The sequence below is a fragment of the Choloepus didactylus genome, chromosome 14 (assembly GCF_015220235.1).
Source record: "Choloepus didactylus isolate mChoDid1 chromosome 14, mChoDid1.pri, whole genome shotgun sequence".
Classification (NCBI taxonomy): Eukaryota; Metazoa; Chordata; class Mammalia; order Pilosa; family Megalonychidae; genus Choloepus; species Choloepus didactylus.
Window position 1 is genome coordinate 99,184,681 of NC_051320.1, and position 16,568 is coordinate 99,201,248.

A 16,568-nucleotide genomic window follows, 5' to 3' on the forward strand; every position below is an offset into this window, starting at 1 on the left:
TCTGGGATTCCTGTTTTTTCTTGTTGACAGCTGGGATCTCAGATTGTGATTTTTCTAAAATATTCTTGCTTCCAAACAGACAGGAAAGAAGGAACAAAAAAGCGCCCTTTTTCTAAGACTTCTCTTCCATTCTGCTTGTAGGCTTGAAACAGCGGCTGTGCTCCTTGCCAGCCCCCTGGTGAATTAGCAGCAGATACACTTGCCCCGTCCTGGAGGACAGGGTCCTCACAGCCCGCCCTGTCTCTGGCACTTTGCTCCAGGAACGTGGGCTGAAGTTCCCGCCACTGCCTGCCTCGTGGTTGTGGGGTGGGCGTGGTAGCTGCCACATGGAAGGTGAAAGTCACTGGTTTATATCAGAGTTTGTCAACCTCAGACTCCAGAGTTTCACGGTGTTTGATTCAGACAGTTAATGCCAGTTCGGTAGTTGGGTGGAGGGACTGATTCCTGGAGCTTTACTTGGCCATCTTCCCGCAGTCCCAGTTCAGTGGTTTTAGTACATTCACAGCTTTGTGCAAACATTACCACGTTCTAGTATTAGAAGTTGTCATCAGCTCAAGAAGAAACTTCATATCCTTTGGTAAACACCATTACCTCCCTGTCTCTCCCCTTCCCAAGCCCTTAGCAGCTGCCAGTCGACTTCCTGTCTCCGGGGTCCTTAGCTCGTCACAGGGAGAGGCACGTGGCAGTGTCGCCTGGTCTTCTCTTCCAGGTTCTCTTGATTTCAGTGTCTTCTGTGGTTTTCTCTCTGTATATATCTTCATTCTGTTTATCAAGGACCCCAGTATTAGGATTAAGACCTGTCCTGAATGAGGTGGGTCACGCTGAAGGTCCTGCTTATGAGGGGGTCACACCCACAGGGACGGACTAGATTTAAGAACAGGTGTTTCTGCAGCACGTGCACCACAGGGACCCGAGAAGAATAAGGTGAACACTGCAGCTCAGCCGAGGAAGCACCCGCTGTGAGCAGGTGACTGGTCTCATGCCCCATCTCTGAGCAGCCTTCTCGGATGTGTCCAGCAGGATTTTTCATTCTATTGCCTTGTGCACGTTGAATTTAGCCAGTATGATTTCTACTTTTAAGAGTTTGTTCAACAGATTTTCTATTTGCCCAGGTATGTGGTCAGGTTTTAACGGGTTCGTTTGTGATTGGTATAAAGTTCTACCTATGTTTTCAGAGCATACTTTAAAGATTGTTTTTCAAGGCCTAAGAATCCCTATTTTTTCTACTTTACCTTCAGTTTCTAAGAGAGAGATGTTAAAAATTTCCTACAGTCATTGCAGTTTGCCACTTCCTCTTTGTGTTTCGTTTCTTGCACGAATGAAGGCTCAGGGAAGTATTTGGAAAGTGGGTCTTTTCCTTGTGCAGGCACTCTGCAGGGCGCAGGCGCGCTGGGCGCTCCTCAGCCTCCCGCCCCGCAGGCGGCTGCGCTGCAAAGGCCAGGGTGAGCTGTTTTCCTTTGGGACTCGGCAGTCTACAAAAAGGCACAAGACTCTGTTTACTTTGGAGATTAGGGCGGCTTCTGTGCAGAGCACGCTTTCCGTCCGGGGGCCGCGACTGTGGCCCTCGTCTGCTGGTCCTCGGCTGCCTGGCCTCCCTGGGGGACCAGCGTGATGCAGTGGGCCTGCTGTGGCCCCCACATGCTTTGCCTCTTGCTCCCCCCACTCCCCCTACACCCCTCCTCCAGCAGCCCGAGAAGCTGGGTCCCGACGGTGCGGACCCCAGCGCGGACAGTGTCCGGTCTGTCAGTGTCAGCACCCTCTTCCTCATCAGTGCCACCGTGGACAGGATGGACAATGTGAGTGTGCAGCCCCTGCCCGGGCCCCACCCACTTCCTCCTGGACCCCGCCTTCACTCTCCCTCTCTGCTGCCGGCCCCCACGGCCTCATGGCTGCGGCTCCCGCCCAGCAGGATGAGCCTCCGGGTCCTGGCCCTCCTGCCTGCATGGCCTCTTCTGAGGAGACCAGCCTGGGGGTTGGACCCTCCTGTCCAGAGCAGCACCCGCGATGCCCACTCTGCTGACCTGTGCCCTCCCACCCAGGTGCTCTGGCCGTACCTGCTCGAGTTCCTGTGCCCCATGCGATTCACCCGGGCCCTGAGCCCACTCTGCAGAAGCCTCGTGCACCTGGCGCTGAAGAGGCAGGAGGCGGGCACGGACGCTGTCCTCATCCACTACGACAGCAGCGGTGTGTGCCCCAGCCCTCAGCCTGCCCTGGCCTGGGGGCTTCCTGCTGTGTGTCATTCCACATCTTTCTTGCTTTCAGGGACCCTCCCGTCCCCCTACGCCCTCACCACCAGACTTCTGGTGAGACTTGCGTGTCAGTATTTTATTGCATAGGAAACTGGGCAGAATTCCCACCTGGTGGGAGCCTGTGGGCTGACGTGAGTGGGAGGGGTGGGCTTCCCCTGGCGGGTGGGGGGCTCTGGGAGGACGCTGCCGCCAATGGGGGGGTCCTGCCTGCCACTGGTGGTCAGCTGCCCATGCCGAGTCTTCTGGGAGAACGGTGCAGAGGGAAGGGCCAAGTCCGAGGGGCCTCAGGGCCTCAGGGCCCCACCCAGACAGCACGTACCCCTGGGAGCCTGTCCCGCTCCCATGCTGCCCTTCTGCCTGCACCGCAGGTTGTGTCTGCCAGCCCCTACCTCGGGGACGGCCGGGGGGTGGCCGCCCTGAGGCTCCTGAGCATTCTGCATCGCGATATCCACCCTTCGCTGGGCCAGCAGTGGAGGAGTGCCATCTGCCTGCTCGTGGAGCACCTGGACGGTAAGACGCAGGCCCGGCTGGGGCTGTGCTGGGAGGGCTGGGCTCCGGGTGGGCGGATGCTCAGGGTAGGGCCTGGGTGGCTGCCAGGCTCAGAGGGGTCCCACCTGGGCTCCCTGTGGGAGGCGGGCTGCTGAGGGCTTCCTCCCACTCTAGGAGGTGGGTGGGCTGGGCGAGGAGCCGGACCCCCGGAGCCTGCTCATGCGTGTGGGGACAAGCCCCCTGCAGGACCTGGGCTGACGGGTGATGGGCCATTTCAGAACACACCCAGGAAACCCTGCCACAGAAGGAGTGGGAGGAGAAGCTGCTGACGGTAAGAGGCAGGAGTCCGGGGCGCATCCTGCTGGGCACAGAGGCCTTGTCTGGCCTTGGTGGGCAGAGCTGTGGGCAGCAGGGCTGGGGGTGGAGGCTGTTTGTTCCCTGGGGCACCCTGCCTGTCTGCCTAGTGGGAACCGAGTGCCACCCCCTGCTGGCACAGGGAGCAGCTTGCAGCCCTGTTCACTCCAGGGGGCTCTGGAGCCACCCACCATGCCCACTGGCCGGCCTCACCCTCACCCATGCCCAGGCACCATGGGGCTGAGCCTCCCTCCAGCCACCCTCACTCTGCTCAGGGTTACCCGCAGCCCGCGCTGGAGCCTTGGGCAGGTACCCAGGGCCTGTCGCCTCTGCCGCAGCGAGGCCTTCCCGGGCCCTGCGTCCCTTCTCCCTTGGACCCTCCCTGGTGTCCCCAGGCCTCACAGTGTCTGCTCTCACCACAGTTCCTGCAGGACACTCTGGCTGTCGTGTCTGACAACACCTGGATCTGCCAGCTGAGCCTGGAGATGTGCCAGCAGCTGCCTTGCTACAACGGGGTGCCCTGGGAGAAGGTGTGGGGAGGGGGTGCACCCTAGGAGGATGTGTGTACAGGGAGGGGCAGCCTGGAAGGAGGTGCATGGGGTCTGCGGCTGTGTGGGGAGCGGACATGGACCCGGGCTCTGCCGGGTGGGTGACTCCCTGGTCAGTTGAGCCCCAGGGCTCCCAACTCAACCATTTCGATGATGAGGCCTCCCCTGTTCCCGGAGTCGAGAGGTCTGGCAGCCCCAGCGGCGACACCAGGGCCTTGGGTCCGCCCGGCCTCCCGTGGCTGTGGGGCCTCCGGGGAGCCTCCGGGGGCTCTGCCTGCCGCAGGCTCGAGGTGCCCATGGTGCTCAGCTGGTGTCCTCACTGCATGCGCCCTTCCTGGTGGCCCATCCCCTCTGAACTTGCTGCCGGGGCTTCCGGCTCGTGTGGTCCTGGGAGCCTCGGATCGGGGCCGGGGCTGGGCCATGCGGCAGCCCACCGGCTCCCGCTCTTCCCTCAGGCCCTCAGGCCAACACAGGTCCCCAGCCCCTTGCCCAGCCTCCCCCACCCTGGGGCTCAGCACAGCTGCCCTCCTGGCTGTTGCAGACTTTCCTGTACAAGTGCATTGGGTCCACCCTGGGGGCCGCTTCCAGTAAGGTCACGGTGAGGAAGCATCTTCGGGAGCTGCTGGAGACCGCCAGGTTCCAGGAGGAGGCAGAGCGCGAGGTGGCTGTGCCCTTCCCCTGGGGGGCCGGGGTGCTGGGAGGGCAGCCGACATGTGTACGTGGGGCCACTGTGTGCGGGGGCTTGTGTGCACTCTGTGTGCACACCATATGTGTGTGCAGCTTGTGCCTGTGTGTGCACTGTGCGTGTGTGCACTGTGTCCGTGTGTGCGTGTGTGCACCATGTGTGCCACAGCTCTCTGGGGGCCTGCTTGTGCCCCTCACAAACCAGCAGCCGGCAGTCGTGGGCCCTCGGTGTAGGTCCTGATGTCGGAGAAGCTCCAGGTAGAGGAACGGGACGCAGTGCCATGTCCCTGGTGGCCACCGGCCTGCACACTCCCTCCTTTGGCGCCTGCAGAGGGGAAGGTGCGGGGCCCACCGTGGGGGCCTCGGGCTACGCCCTCCCCGCCCTGTCCGAGCACCCACATGCCTTCCTAGGGCCTGGCCTCCTGTTTGGGGATCTGTGCTGTTTCCCACCTGGATGACACCCTGGCCCAGCTGGCAGACTTCACCAAGTCAGACGTGTTCAGGAAGTCCATTGGCATCTTCAACATCTTTAAGGTGCAGAGTCGGGCTGATGTCTTTCTCGGGCCCTGGGCCTGGGTGTTTCGAGTTCCTGGGCCAGGGCTCAGGGCAGCTCTGCCTTTTCATGGGGATGCTGGTTCAGCGGGAGGCCAGGGCCCAGCAGTGCTGGGGCTCAGGTAGTGCCTCTCTGTGGGCCGGGGGGCAGCGCTGGCTCCACGGACAGGAGGGTCGGGTGCCCTGGGGGCTGGCGGAGGCCGTGTGCTCCCGCGGTGCGGGTGGTGCCCCTGGCAGGGCTGAGTGCTGGGCACGGCTCACCACCGCCCCCCAGGCCTCTGTCCCCTCTGTGCCCCCCGCCCCTCCTGCTGTCCCTGACTGGGGCAGGGGCTCTCCAGCCCGGCCCGGCTCTGGCCTCTGCCCTCACTGCCTGGCTCTGGCCCTTCTTCCCTGGAAGGACTGTGGGACGGGGCTTCCCTGGCTAGAGCCCCTGGCCCTGTGTGTGCGAGTTTGGCTGTAGAGGCGAAGCTTTGCCAGCTCTGTGCCCCCCAGGACCGGAACGAGAGTGAGGTGGAGAAGGTGAAGGGCGCTCTGGTCCTGTGCTACGGGCACGTGGCGGCCCGGGCCCCCCGCGAGCTGCTGCTGGCACGGGCCGAGGCGGACATCCTGCGGAACATGTTTCAGTGCTTCAGCCGCAAGGTGGGCGCGCGGGGCCTTCTGTGTGGCGGGGGCCGGGCCTGCCAGGGCCCCCCGTCTTAATTCACTTCACTTTTTGTTGTTCAGGTTCTGGGAATAAAGGTAGAGACCAAGGTACAGTGTTTAGGATTTAAACCTGAACTCTGCCTCCCTCTCTGGTCTCCTTCTGTGCTGGGGGCTTCAGGGGCAGAGCAGAGGGGCGGGGGCTTCCGGAGCACAGTGCCCGGCCCGCCCTGGCCCTGGATGGGGCCGGGGCGAGCAGGTGCCGTCCGCCTCAGGGTCGCGGCCCGGCCTGTCCTGTGTCTCTGCTCCCCGGTGCCCACTGGGGTCGTGTCTCTCCCGGGAGAGCAGCCAGGTCTGAGGCTGGGGAAGCGGATGGGGGGGCCAGGCTTGTGCCCACGAGGACCCTGGCCCTGCTCTGCTGGCCGCACTGACCTGCTTCCCTCCTGGAATCTCTGTGCACTAACCCGTCGGGACTCAGCCTTGCAGGTGATGGAAAGCTCACCTGGGAGCGGCCGGGCCCTTCACCCGGGCCTGCTGGGCAGAGCGAGGGAAGCGGCAATGTCTGCTGTCCCGGGGTCTGTGGGACAGCTGCTGTGTGTCCCTTCTCTGACCTCACAGAGGCCAGTAGGTGGAACTGGCAGGAAGGGGCCTGCTGGGCTGCACTCCTCTGGGTTGGGCCCTCCCGCCACCCTGAGTGGGTGCAGCGTCTGCTCTCCAGTCCTGCCCAGGGCGGGGTGGGACCTGGCAGCAAGCGCCCAGCCCCGTGTGGCTGTGCACGGGAGCAGAGGGGACCCCTTCTTGGGGTCCCTTGTAAGATGGCACAGTGCCTGTCCTGGCTGGGGTCGTGAGGGCCATGGCCAGACCTGCAGGTGGCAGGAAGCCGCCTGCCCCAGGCGAGCCCTCCTGGGCCAAGAGGCCTCTGCAGCCTTCCTGCAGCCCAGGTGTCCCTCCAGGACCCGACCCTGAAGCTGTGCCTGGTCCAGAGTGTCTGCATGGTGAGCCAGGCCATCTGCAGCAGCCCCCAGGCCAGCACCTTCCACTTTGCACAGAAAGCCGAGCTGGTGGCACGGATGATGGTGAGTGGGTCCCAGCCAGCTGCCTGGTGAGGGACACAGGCTGCCCTGTAGCCTTGGGCAGAGGCTGAGCCAGCGCAGGAGCTGGTCAGGGCGGGCAGCCGGCCCTCCACCCGAGGGCTGAGCCTGTGGCTGCCTTCCCAGGAGCTCATCAAGGCAGAGCCCCCGGACTCCCTGACAACACCCCTTCGGAAGAAGGCCATGGCCGCCTGCACATACCTGGCGTATCCTCCCATTCTGCATGGAGTGCGCGGGGGTGCCCACCTGGGTGGGGGGTGTGTGGGGACTCACGGGGGCTGCCAGATGACCCCTCTGCTGGCTGTTGCCCTGGGGGCCCCTTAACCCACCACTCAGCTCCCTGGAGCCGGCCCTTGACGAGCAGGTGCGGGCGGACGTGGTGCACGGCTGTCTCCGCAGTGTGCTGGCCCTGCCCCCTGAGCCTGAGGCGGGGGTCCCCTGCAGCCAGGAGGTACTGCCCTCCCCGGGCACAGGGGCAGGGAGGGCACAGCCACCTGGCGAGCCACCCCCTCTCCTCTCCCAGTCCCTGTATTTGGACACGGTCCGTGCCCTGGAGAAGTTGCTGGCGGCGCTCCTGCACCGGAACATGACGCCGCAGGGCCTGCAGCTCATGGTCGCGGTGGGTGTCCTGTACCGGCGTCCGCGTGGGGCGCTGACCCTGCCTGAGAACTCCCCCGCCTTTTCCCCGGCCGGGGGGGAGGCTGCTGCCCCGTGTGGCGTGGAGACCACGGCGGTGCCGCGTGGCTCTCTCCTGTCCCTCCCGGTGCTGCACTCCTTCCAGGGACTCCTTCTGCGGCCAAGGAGCCGCCCCTTCCGTAGGCCCCCTTGGAGCCGCTCGGCTGCTGGGCCCCATGCTGGAGGCTCCTTGGGGGTGCTGGAGACCCTTCTCTGCAAGCGCGGGGCCAGGACAGAGGGGCCGTGGGCCTGCAGCGCCGCAGCCTGTGACGAGCCCTGCCCCCGCCCTAGCACCTGCTCCCGTGGATCAAGTCCCCGCAGGGCCACGAGCGGGAGCGGGCCCTGGGTGTCAGCGCTGGCCTGCTGCGCCACTTCCTGGAGCACCTGCACGTCAGCGTGAGTACTGCACCAGGGCCACCCTTGCCGGTTCCATGGGTGGCAGAACTGCTTCCTGGAGGTGCCGGGTGGAGACCTGTTAGGGCCAGGAGTTGTCCTGGGGCCGGCCACTCACCGTCACTGCGTCTCCAGCCTTGGGGAGAAGAGGGGAAGTGCGGCCAGGAGTAAAGAGACAAAGCTGGTGACAGAAGTGGCAGCTGGGGGCCCTGCACACGCCATCTGTGGAGGACGAGGCAGACGCTGCAGGGCCTGCGGTGGGGGGCCTGGTGGGGGGCTTGTTCTCGTCCAGGCGTTCTAACACTGAGAGCAGTTAGCTTGTGTGATGCTTTTTAAGGACGTTCCCAGTTGTTTTTATAGGTTATTAGTCCAGGTGATCTCCAGAAAGCTTAGCTCGCCCCTAAACTGTCCCATGGCATTTCGATGGGGGACTAACCTGTTAGCAGAGCGTCTGCCGGTGACACGTCTTCCCATCCAGAGAGGCGCTTCCTCCCGCTGCTCCCCTCCCGTGGGCCCTGCCACCCTGTCTGCTTTCCTCCATGTGGGCCTCACGGGCCTCCTGAGGGATTTCGTTGCATTGTCAGGGTGACTTTGATCATGTTGACTGATTGCTGGTAAAAAGGAAAACTGGGTTACTGGATCGACAGGAGCTCCTGGGTCGCCTGTAGAGTTCTTTCGTTACCCGTGTGGTTCTTGGGCGAGTTCTCTCGTGCTTCTCGCGTGTGCAGTCAGGCGCCTGTGGCTGCCTCTCCCGTCAGTGTGTCTGCACAGCTCAGCCCTGTGGGCAGCTCCAGGCACCGTGGAGCCCGAGGCCTGGTCTGGTAGCCGGTTCCACAAGCATCTGTGCTTTAGCAAGGATTCTTGTCAGGAGCTGTGGGCGGGTGTTGTCTCTGTCAGGGTTCCTGCAGGCGAGCCCATCCTTGCGCCCCCCGAGGTTTGTGCCCCCGTCTGAGCTCGGCGGCGCCCCTCCCCGTTCTCCCGTGGCCGGTGGTCCTGTAGCCGGCACAGCCGGGTGTGTACAGAGCCGCACTCCTGGCCCCGCCATGGCTTCTGCTGGCTCTTCCTGGTGACTTTGGGATGAGCCGCTTCAGGCAGGCGGGAGGAGCCTTCTCCCCAGGTCAGGGGGAACAAGAGTATTCCCTTCTCGAAGGAGCTGGGGTGGGGGCCCTGGGGACAGGCAAGGAGACGAGCGGAGAGGGAGGTAGACGACACGGTGAGGCTGGCTTTGAGGAGAGCAGAAAGGGCTCTGAGGGATGGGACGGGGCCCAGCCTGGTCCTGCAGACGGGGATTTACCTTCCCAGTGTGGCGGCGGACTCAGCCGAGCCATCCCCCCGTTCTGTGTCCTTGGGGCTGAGTGGACAGGGCAGGCTGCCCTCCTGGCCCTGCCCTGCCCCCGGGACGCCCACAGCCCCCGTGCCTTCCAGCCTGTCCGTCTCCCCAGGCACTGGTGCCCTTCCACAACCTGGGCCTGCTTGTCGGCCTCTTCTCCCCGCGCTGTGCGGACCTGTGGCCGGCCACCCGCCAGAAGGCTGTGGGCTGTGTGCACTCCCTGCTCTACCTCCAGCTGGGCTACGAGGGTGAGTGCCTGCCCCCTCAACACCTCCTGTGGTGCTGGGGGTCTCCAGGCCCCACTTTGCGTCCCCGTCTCCGTAGGCTTCGCCCGGGACTACCGGGATGACGTGGCTGAGCGGCTCCTCGCCCTCCAGGACGGCCTCGTGCACCCGGACCCTGCCGTCCTCTTCCACACCTGCCACAGTGTGGCCCAGGTACCGCTCCTGTGGGATGGAGGGCAGGCGCCAGCCTGAGCTGGTGGGCTCAGGGCACAGGAACGGAGCACGCTGGCCAGGCCTCTTGCAGGAGACGAGCTGGCTCAGGCAGGCAGCACCGTCCGAGCAGAGGACAGTGTCGGGGCTGCAGGCCTTTGCAGAGGCTGAGCCCCAGGTGCGGCCCAGGCCACCGTCTCCTGCCTCCCACCTGCGCCACGTCACCCGCGTGCATGTTGGAACGCGGATTCCGGCGCAGAACCGCAGCAGGCTGGGCGTGCGGGTGCTCTGCAGTGCGGCGGACGGGCTCTGTGGGTGGCAGGTACAAGCGAGAAGCACGTGGGGTCGAAGCACCACCCTCAGCAGACCCCTGCAAGGGCCCCATCCAGGCGGCACTGGTGTCCAGTCCCCGGTACTGCCCAGTGGCTCCGAGGCTTTGTGTCCCCACGAGCCCTGGCAGAGGCCTCTGCTGTGCTGAAGGGAGAGGAAAGGTGCTCACGGGGTCCCTGATCTGAGGGGAGCCCAGCGTCCGGCCCCAGCACCTCCAGCCCGGGTGCCTCTACCCCCAGCAGATGGTCTCGGGGGGCTGGCTGGTCAGGAGGACCCCAGCGGGTGCCCCTGGAAGGCACAGGGCCCCAGCAGAGGCTGGAGGAGGCACTGGGCTGGCGCTCTGCTGTCCCCTCCGGCTTTGGGGGGTGCTGACTCCCCACCCTGTGCCTGGTTCCCCTGAGAGCCGAGGGCCTGCCCTCCTCTGACTCCGCCACCCCCGTCCTAGATTGTGGGGAAGCGCCTCCCGCCGGACCAGCTCATCAGCCTCCTGCTGACACTGTTCGAGGGCCTGGGGGACCCCGACAAGAACTGCTCGCGAGCCGCCACCGTCATGGTCAGCTGCCTGCTGAGGGAGCGTGGTGCCATGCTGCTAGAGAAGGTGAGCGGGGTGGGGTGGGGGGCTCGCCCTCCTTCTGCTGGGGTCTCGTCCTTGCTGCTCTGCCCCTTCACCTCCTGGGCCTGGTGCGGGCAAATCACTCTCGTGTTTGAAGACAAAGGTTAGCATTTGGTAAAAGCATTTCTGCTAAGAAACTTCGGTGAGAAGAGGAAGTGGACAGGGATGTAGCCGAGCTGGGCTGTCCTGCCGAGCGCTGAGCTGCTGGGGCACCACCAGTGGCCCCGGGCCCCCCACGCTGGCCTCCCCGCGCCCACGCCTGTCACTGGCTGTTTCTCCATCATCTGGCAGAGCTCTCAGCCTTCTTTCCTCTGGTGTGGGTGCCGGTTGGCAGTTCCCACACAACAGCACCCAGCCTGCGGGAAGCGATGGCTGCAGCTTCCCTGCCTGCCAGGGTTGGGTCAAAGGTCGGCCTGGCAGTGGTCCCGATGGGGCGGGGCTGCTGGGGTGGTGAGTGCGAGTCGCCCACCAGCAGCCAAGGAGAGATCCTGTCCCTGCCCGGAGGGGACTTTCCAACATGGTGTTGAGGCGAAGCCCACAGCAGGGAAGCAGAGAAGCGGGCTGGTCCTGAGGAGCAGCCTGGCGCCTTCTCGGTATCCAGGCACAGCGTGGAGGAGAGGGGACCTGCAGTGGGCTGCTGCGCCAGTGACGTCCCTGCAGGCCGTGCCTCACTTGAGTCCCCTTTGTCCACATGGACGTCGGCAACCTCGGGGCTCTCCCCAGGCTGCCGGGGTCTGGTCCTCTGGGGGCCTTGGGACACGCCAGGGCTGCAGTGGGGGTTGTGGGGTGGCAGGCGTGCGTCCTTCCTGGGGCTGAGGGCTGTGCACCAGGCGTGTGTGTTTGGCACGCCCGCCCCTGTGGGCTCTGTGTCCTGCCCCCTGGAGCCACTGAGCTGCCTCCTTCCAGCCCCGAGGCCCATGCACAATGCTCCCCACAGCCGCCTGGCAAGGGCGTCCTGACCCCGGGTTCACACTTCACAGGCACCTGCGCACCCCCCGGTCTGGCAGGTGTGACCCAGCACGCCGGGGTCTTAAAGGACACCCCTGTGGTCCTTGCGGGGGCCATGAGACACATGAGCACCCCTGTCCCCCTCCGCAGTGACTGAAATAGAGCACGTGCGGGACACGTGCACAGGGACGAGCTGGACGCCGCCATGGCTTCTGATGTAGGTCCTGTCGGGGGGGCTGCAGGCGAAGGGGGCACGTGAGGAGGTCACGCAGACGCAGCGGAGGAGAGGACAGCGACACGCAGGGCTCCCAGACCAAGCAGGCGGGAAAGGAGCCACGTGCAGAGCAGAACTGGACCCCATTCGTACCGCAGACAAAGTTAACTCGAAGGGGATCAAAGACCTACCTGAGCGGAAGAGCTGCTTAGAACACACGGGAATATCCTCATGACCTCGGATTGGACAATGGATTCTTAAGTATGACACTAAAAATACGAGTCGCAAAGAGAAAAATGTATTTTTGTGCATCAAAGAATATTATCAAAAGAGCAAAAAGCCCACAGAATTGGAGAACATATTTGCAAATCATGTATCTGATAAGGGATTAATATCCAGAATATATCATGAAATCCTACAGCTCAACAGCAGAAAGACAACCTGATTAAAAAGTGGGCCAAGGACTAAATGGACATTTCTCCAAAGAAGGTTCACAGATGACCGTGAGGACATGGAAAGATGCTCACCGTGATCACTTACCAGGGAAATGCAGATCAGAACCACAATGAGATGCTACTTCTCACCCACCAGGATGGTTGTTATGTAAAAAACAGAAAATAGCAACTGTTGGTGAGGATGTGGAGAAATTGGAACCCTCACGCACTGGTAGTGGGAATGTAAGATGGGGCAGCTGCTGTGGAACACAGCATGGCTAACCCTCAGGAAGTTAAACGTGGAATTAAGATAGGACCCAAAATCCCACTCCCAGGTGTTGAAAGCAAGGGCTCAGACAGGTGCTTGCACACTAGTGTTCCCAGTCGCCAGAAGGTGGAGCAACCCAGGTGTCTGTCAGCGGTGAACAGTAAGCTCGGTCCACACCCCCCGGGCCATGGAGTGTTACTCGGTGATAAAAAGAAACGGGATTCTGGCACACGCTGCAACACGGATGAACCTTGAAAACATCGTGCTAAGTGAAATGAGCCAGACACAAAAGGACAAACATTATGTGATTCCACTTACAGGAAATATCTAGAATAGGCAAGTCACAGACTCAGAAGCAGACCAGAGGCTCCCAGGCCAGGAGGGAAGAGGGATGGCAGGTTACTGCGTGATGCAGACAGTTTCTGTTTGGGGGGACGGAAAATAGATAGTGGTGATGGTTGTAAACACTGTAAAGGTGTGTATTGCTGTTGGACTCTATGCTTAAAAATGGCTAAAATGGGAAAAACAGCAGCAGGAAGGACTGTGAAGTGGTGCCGCACCGTGGGGCAGGCGGGTGCTTCCCCGGAGGGTTAGCAGAGTCACCATGTGACTCAGCAGCTCCACTTCTACGCTTTCAGGGTCCAAAAGAATTGAAAGTATCGTCCACACAAAAACCTGTACACAAGTGGTCACAGCGCGTTATTCACAACAGCCAAAATGTAGAAACAGCCCAGGTGTCTACCAACTCGGGGCTGGGTGGATAAACAAAACGTGGTGTAACGTCCAACGGAGCACTATTCGGCCACGGAAAGGAAAGTACCACTGCGTTCTGCAGTGTGTGACCCTCGGGGGCATCACCCCACGGGGAAGAGGCAGCCCCCAGGGGCCACGAGGTATGGATTCCATCTAGTGGGCAGCTCCCTAGAGACGGAAGGTGAGCAGTGGTTGCCAGGGGCTGGAGAGGGGAAGAAATGGGGAGTGATGCTCATGGGTATGGGGTTGTTTTGGGGGTGACGAAAATGCTCTAAAATTGTGATGATGGTTGCAGAGCTATGTAAATATACTAAAAACCATTACCGAATGGTGCAGTTTAAATGGGTGAATTATATGGTACACGAGTTACATCTCAATAAAGATAAGGTGTGCCACGTTTACTGCCTAAAGCAATCTGCAGATTCAACGCAATCCCTATCAAAATTCTAGCAGCCTTTTTTTTTGCAGAAATAGAGAAGCTGATCCACAAACCCACATGGAATTGCAAGGAGCCCTGATACCCAAAACAACCTTGAGAAGATCAGAGTTGAAGGATTTACACTTCCAATTTCAGTACTTACTGCAAAGCTACATTAAAACAGTGCAGTCCTGGCACAAGGACAGACATACAGACATACAGACCAGTGGAACAGAATTGAAAGCCCACAGATAAAGCCACACATCTACTGATTTTTGATGAGGGTGCCAAGTTCAATGAACAGTCCCTTCGGCAAATGGTGCTGGGGCAACTGTAAATCAACATGCAAGAGAATGAACGTGAAGCCCCAGCTTTCATTGTTTCCAAAAATTAATTCAGAAGGGATCAACGACCTAAACATAAGAGCTAATTCTGTAAATCTCATGGGGAATTATCTTCAGGACATTGTAGTAGGCAGTGCAGTTTTAGATTTAACACCAAAAGCACAAGCAACAAGAGAAAATAAATGAACATCAAAATTAAAAACTTGTGTGCATCAATGGACATTATCAACAAAGTGATGACAACGTATGGGATGGGAGAAAATATTTAGCAACCATGTATCTGATAAGGGTTTAACATCCATAATATATAAAAAGCTCCTACAACTCAGCAACAAAGACAACCCAATTTGAAAATGGGCCAAGGGTTTGAGTAGACATTTTTCCAAAGAAGATACTGAAATAATAAGTATATGAAAAGATGCTCAACATCATTAGTCATTGAAGAAATGCAGATTTAAACTACAACGAGATAGGACTTCACACCCACTAGGATTGCTGTTACTTAAAAAACTGAAAATAACGCATGTTGGCAAGGATGCGGAGAAACGGGAACTTGGGACCCTGGTGGGATGTGAGACGGACAGTCTGTGGTTCCTCAGAAAACCGAACACGGCGTTCGTGTGACCCGGCAGCCTCATTCCTGGGTGTACATCCCCAAGGTGTGATGGCAGGGACTGGGGCAGGGATCCGTACGGCAGTTTTCATCGCAGCGTCACTCACAAGCCCAGAGGTGGAGCCGCCAGTGGCCCACCGACAGGATAGGCAGCACAGGGTCCGCGCAGACACGGAGCACCCGCAGCACGGCAAACCCCGAGGGCGCCACCCTGGGTGAAATCAGCCAGACACAAGAGGACAAACATTGTGTGGTTTCTTTTACATGAAATACTTAGAATGAGCAAAGTCATCGAGACGTAAAGCAGAATGGTGGTTACCAGGGGTGGGGGCAGGGGGCACAGGGAGTTGTTGCCATTCGAGTGTGAGTTTGGTTTAGGGTGATGAAAATAATCTAGAAATACGTCGTGGTGAACATTACGCAGCCTTGTCAATGTTCTTAATGTCAGAGAACTGTCCGGTTAAAATGACTAAAATTATTTCTGTTATATCTTTTACCACAGCTAAAAATAAACTATTAAAAAAATCATTTACAAGGCAGGGAGTCATAGAAACCACAAGGAGAGAACATGTCACGACGAGAGACGTCCAGGCGGCATTCAGACACACCCAGCTGTCTGTCACGGGGCTGGGGGTGCTGTCCCCAGAGTGAAAGCTGAATTGATGGGCTGAAGGGGTCAGGACAGCTCAGGAGAGGGGAGCACGTGGGGGGCAGGTGCCAGGGGGCTGCACTTCCGGGGAAGGGACACGTCCCCATGCACCCACCCATGGATTTTGAATTTGGTGACTATTATATACTCAAAAAGCAATTCTTAGTTCTTGGGAAAGAAAACATAAACAACCAAGTCCACACCTGGGCACATGGGGAAGCTACAGAGCTCCAAGGGCAACCTGGAGAGCTTACGGAGAGCCGGGGACATGTGCCGTGGGGAGCCCTGGGGACGCTGCAGGCTTCCGCGGCGCCCAGTGCGGGGCTCTGCGTGCAGACGCGTGTCCTTTGGCAGCTAGGGCAGGGCCCGTCCTCAGCCAGGGCAGTGAGACCCACGGCGGAGCTCCCGAGGGCGCTGCCCGCTCTGGCCAGGCCGTGACGCCCAGGTGTGACGCCCCCGCCCTGCAGGTGCCCGAGATCGTGAGCGTGCTGCGCTGCAGGCTGCAGGAGCCCCAGGAGGAGCACGTCCTGAAGGCCGCCCAGCACTGCGTCTACCTCCTGGCCTCACAGCACTGTGCCACCGTGGTCTCCAGCCTCCTGGGCAGCCCCCTGCCCTTCGACAGGTACCAGGCTCCTCCCAGCCTCCGTCCCCTGCCCTGTCCTCAGCTGCACCTGGCTCACCTGGGCCCCGGGCACCCCCACCCCAGCACATCCTGGACTCACTGCCCCTCAGCCCCCTGCCCTCTGTTTCGTGCTCGGGTCCCTCTTGCCCTTGCTTCAGCCATCGGCTGTTGATGGCCTCCTGCACCCAGGCTCCCCCCAGACTCGCACGTTTCAGCTTCCAGCTCCCCTTTGCAGTCCTTTGCCCAGGGACAGGGATCACCCCGGGCCTGCCCCTCCTCCTGTCCGCCCTCCGCCCTCCCCAGCTGGCGCCAAGTCAGCCTCGGCCCGTCTGTGCCAATGGCGAACGGCTGTCTTGCCGCCGTGATGGTGGGGTCTGTGCTCCTGCCTTTTGTTTTGTATTTCTCATCTGTTGTTTTTTTGGGGTGACAGGATATTTTCTACAACTTTATATCTTCCATTCCGTTAGTTTGTAAGTCACATGCTGTGTTCCCTTTCTTCCGTGGTTGCCCTGAAAGTGTAGACAGCGCCCCCGCGGGTGATCCAAGCCGCAGGGCACCTCCGCCCCTCCTGCCCGCAAGCCCTGTGCTCGCCCCACGTCTCCCGCTGGGGGCGGCTGACGTTGCAACCGCAGGGCCTCCCCGAGCACAGTCCCCAGAGAGGAGGCTCCCGCGCGGCATCCGGCTCCTCTGGGTAGAGGCCGTCTCCAGTGCACGCGCCTTTGGGCTGTTTCCAGTCTCAGGCTGCTGGGGACACCCACCCACTGCTTGGTGGGCAGAGCGAGCCCTCCCGTGCGCGCCCTGGAGTCGGCCATGAGCCGAGTCGGGCCTGCCCGGTCCCTGTAGGACCCGTGAGGTGAGGGCGGGTCCTAGCTCTGTCGGTGCTTTGTAGGAAGCAGAGGAAGAACAGTGTTTCGTGACACGTAA

General features: G+C 60.8%; 1 protein-coding gene across 14 annotated transcripts in view; it reads left to right on the forward strand.

Annotated features, from left to right (window-relative positions):
• Positions 1–16,568, forward strand: part of MROH1 (maestro heat like repeat family member 1) — a 111,032-nt gene that overhangs the window by 87,702 nt on the left and 6,762 nt on the right. For 6 of the 14 annotated variants that reach the window (XM_037803110.1, XM_037803113.1, XM_037803111.1 and 3 more), the window contains exons 16-33: positions 1,689–1,796; positions 2,040–2,184; positions 2,263–2,303; positions 2,618–2,759; positions 3,017–3,069; positions 3,515–3,622; positions 4,182–4,301; positions 4,736–4,858; positions 5,369–5,515; positions 5,600–5,626; positions 6,469–6,591; positions 6,733–6,812; positions 6,943–7,225; positions 7,573–7,677; positions 9,117–9,252; positions 9,329–9,441; positions 10,214–10,366; positions 15,490–15,644. In XM_037803110.1, coding sequence (XP_037659038.1) covers positions 1,689–1,796; positions 2,040–2,184; positions 2,263–2,303; positions 2,618–2,759; positions 3,017–3,069; positions 3,515–3,622; positions 4,182–4,301; positions 4,736–4,858; positions 5,369–5,515; positions 5,600–5,626; positions 6,469–6,591; positions 6,733–6,812; positions 6,943–7,225; positions 7,573–7,677; positions 9,117–9,252; positions 9,329–9,441; positions 10,214–10,366; positions 15,490–15,644 — 2,162 coding nt within the window. The other 8 variants (XM_037803118.1, XM_037803116.1, XM_037803122.1 and 5 more) reach the window with 6 other exon arrangements.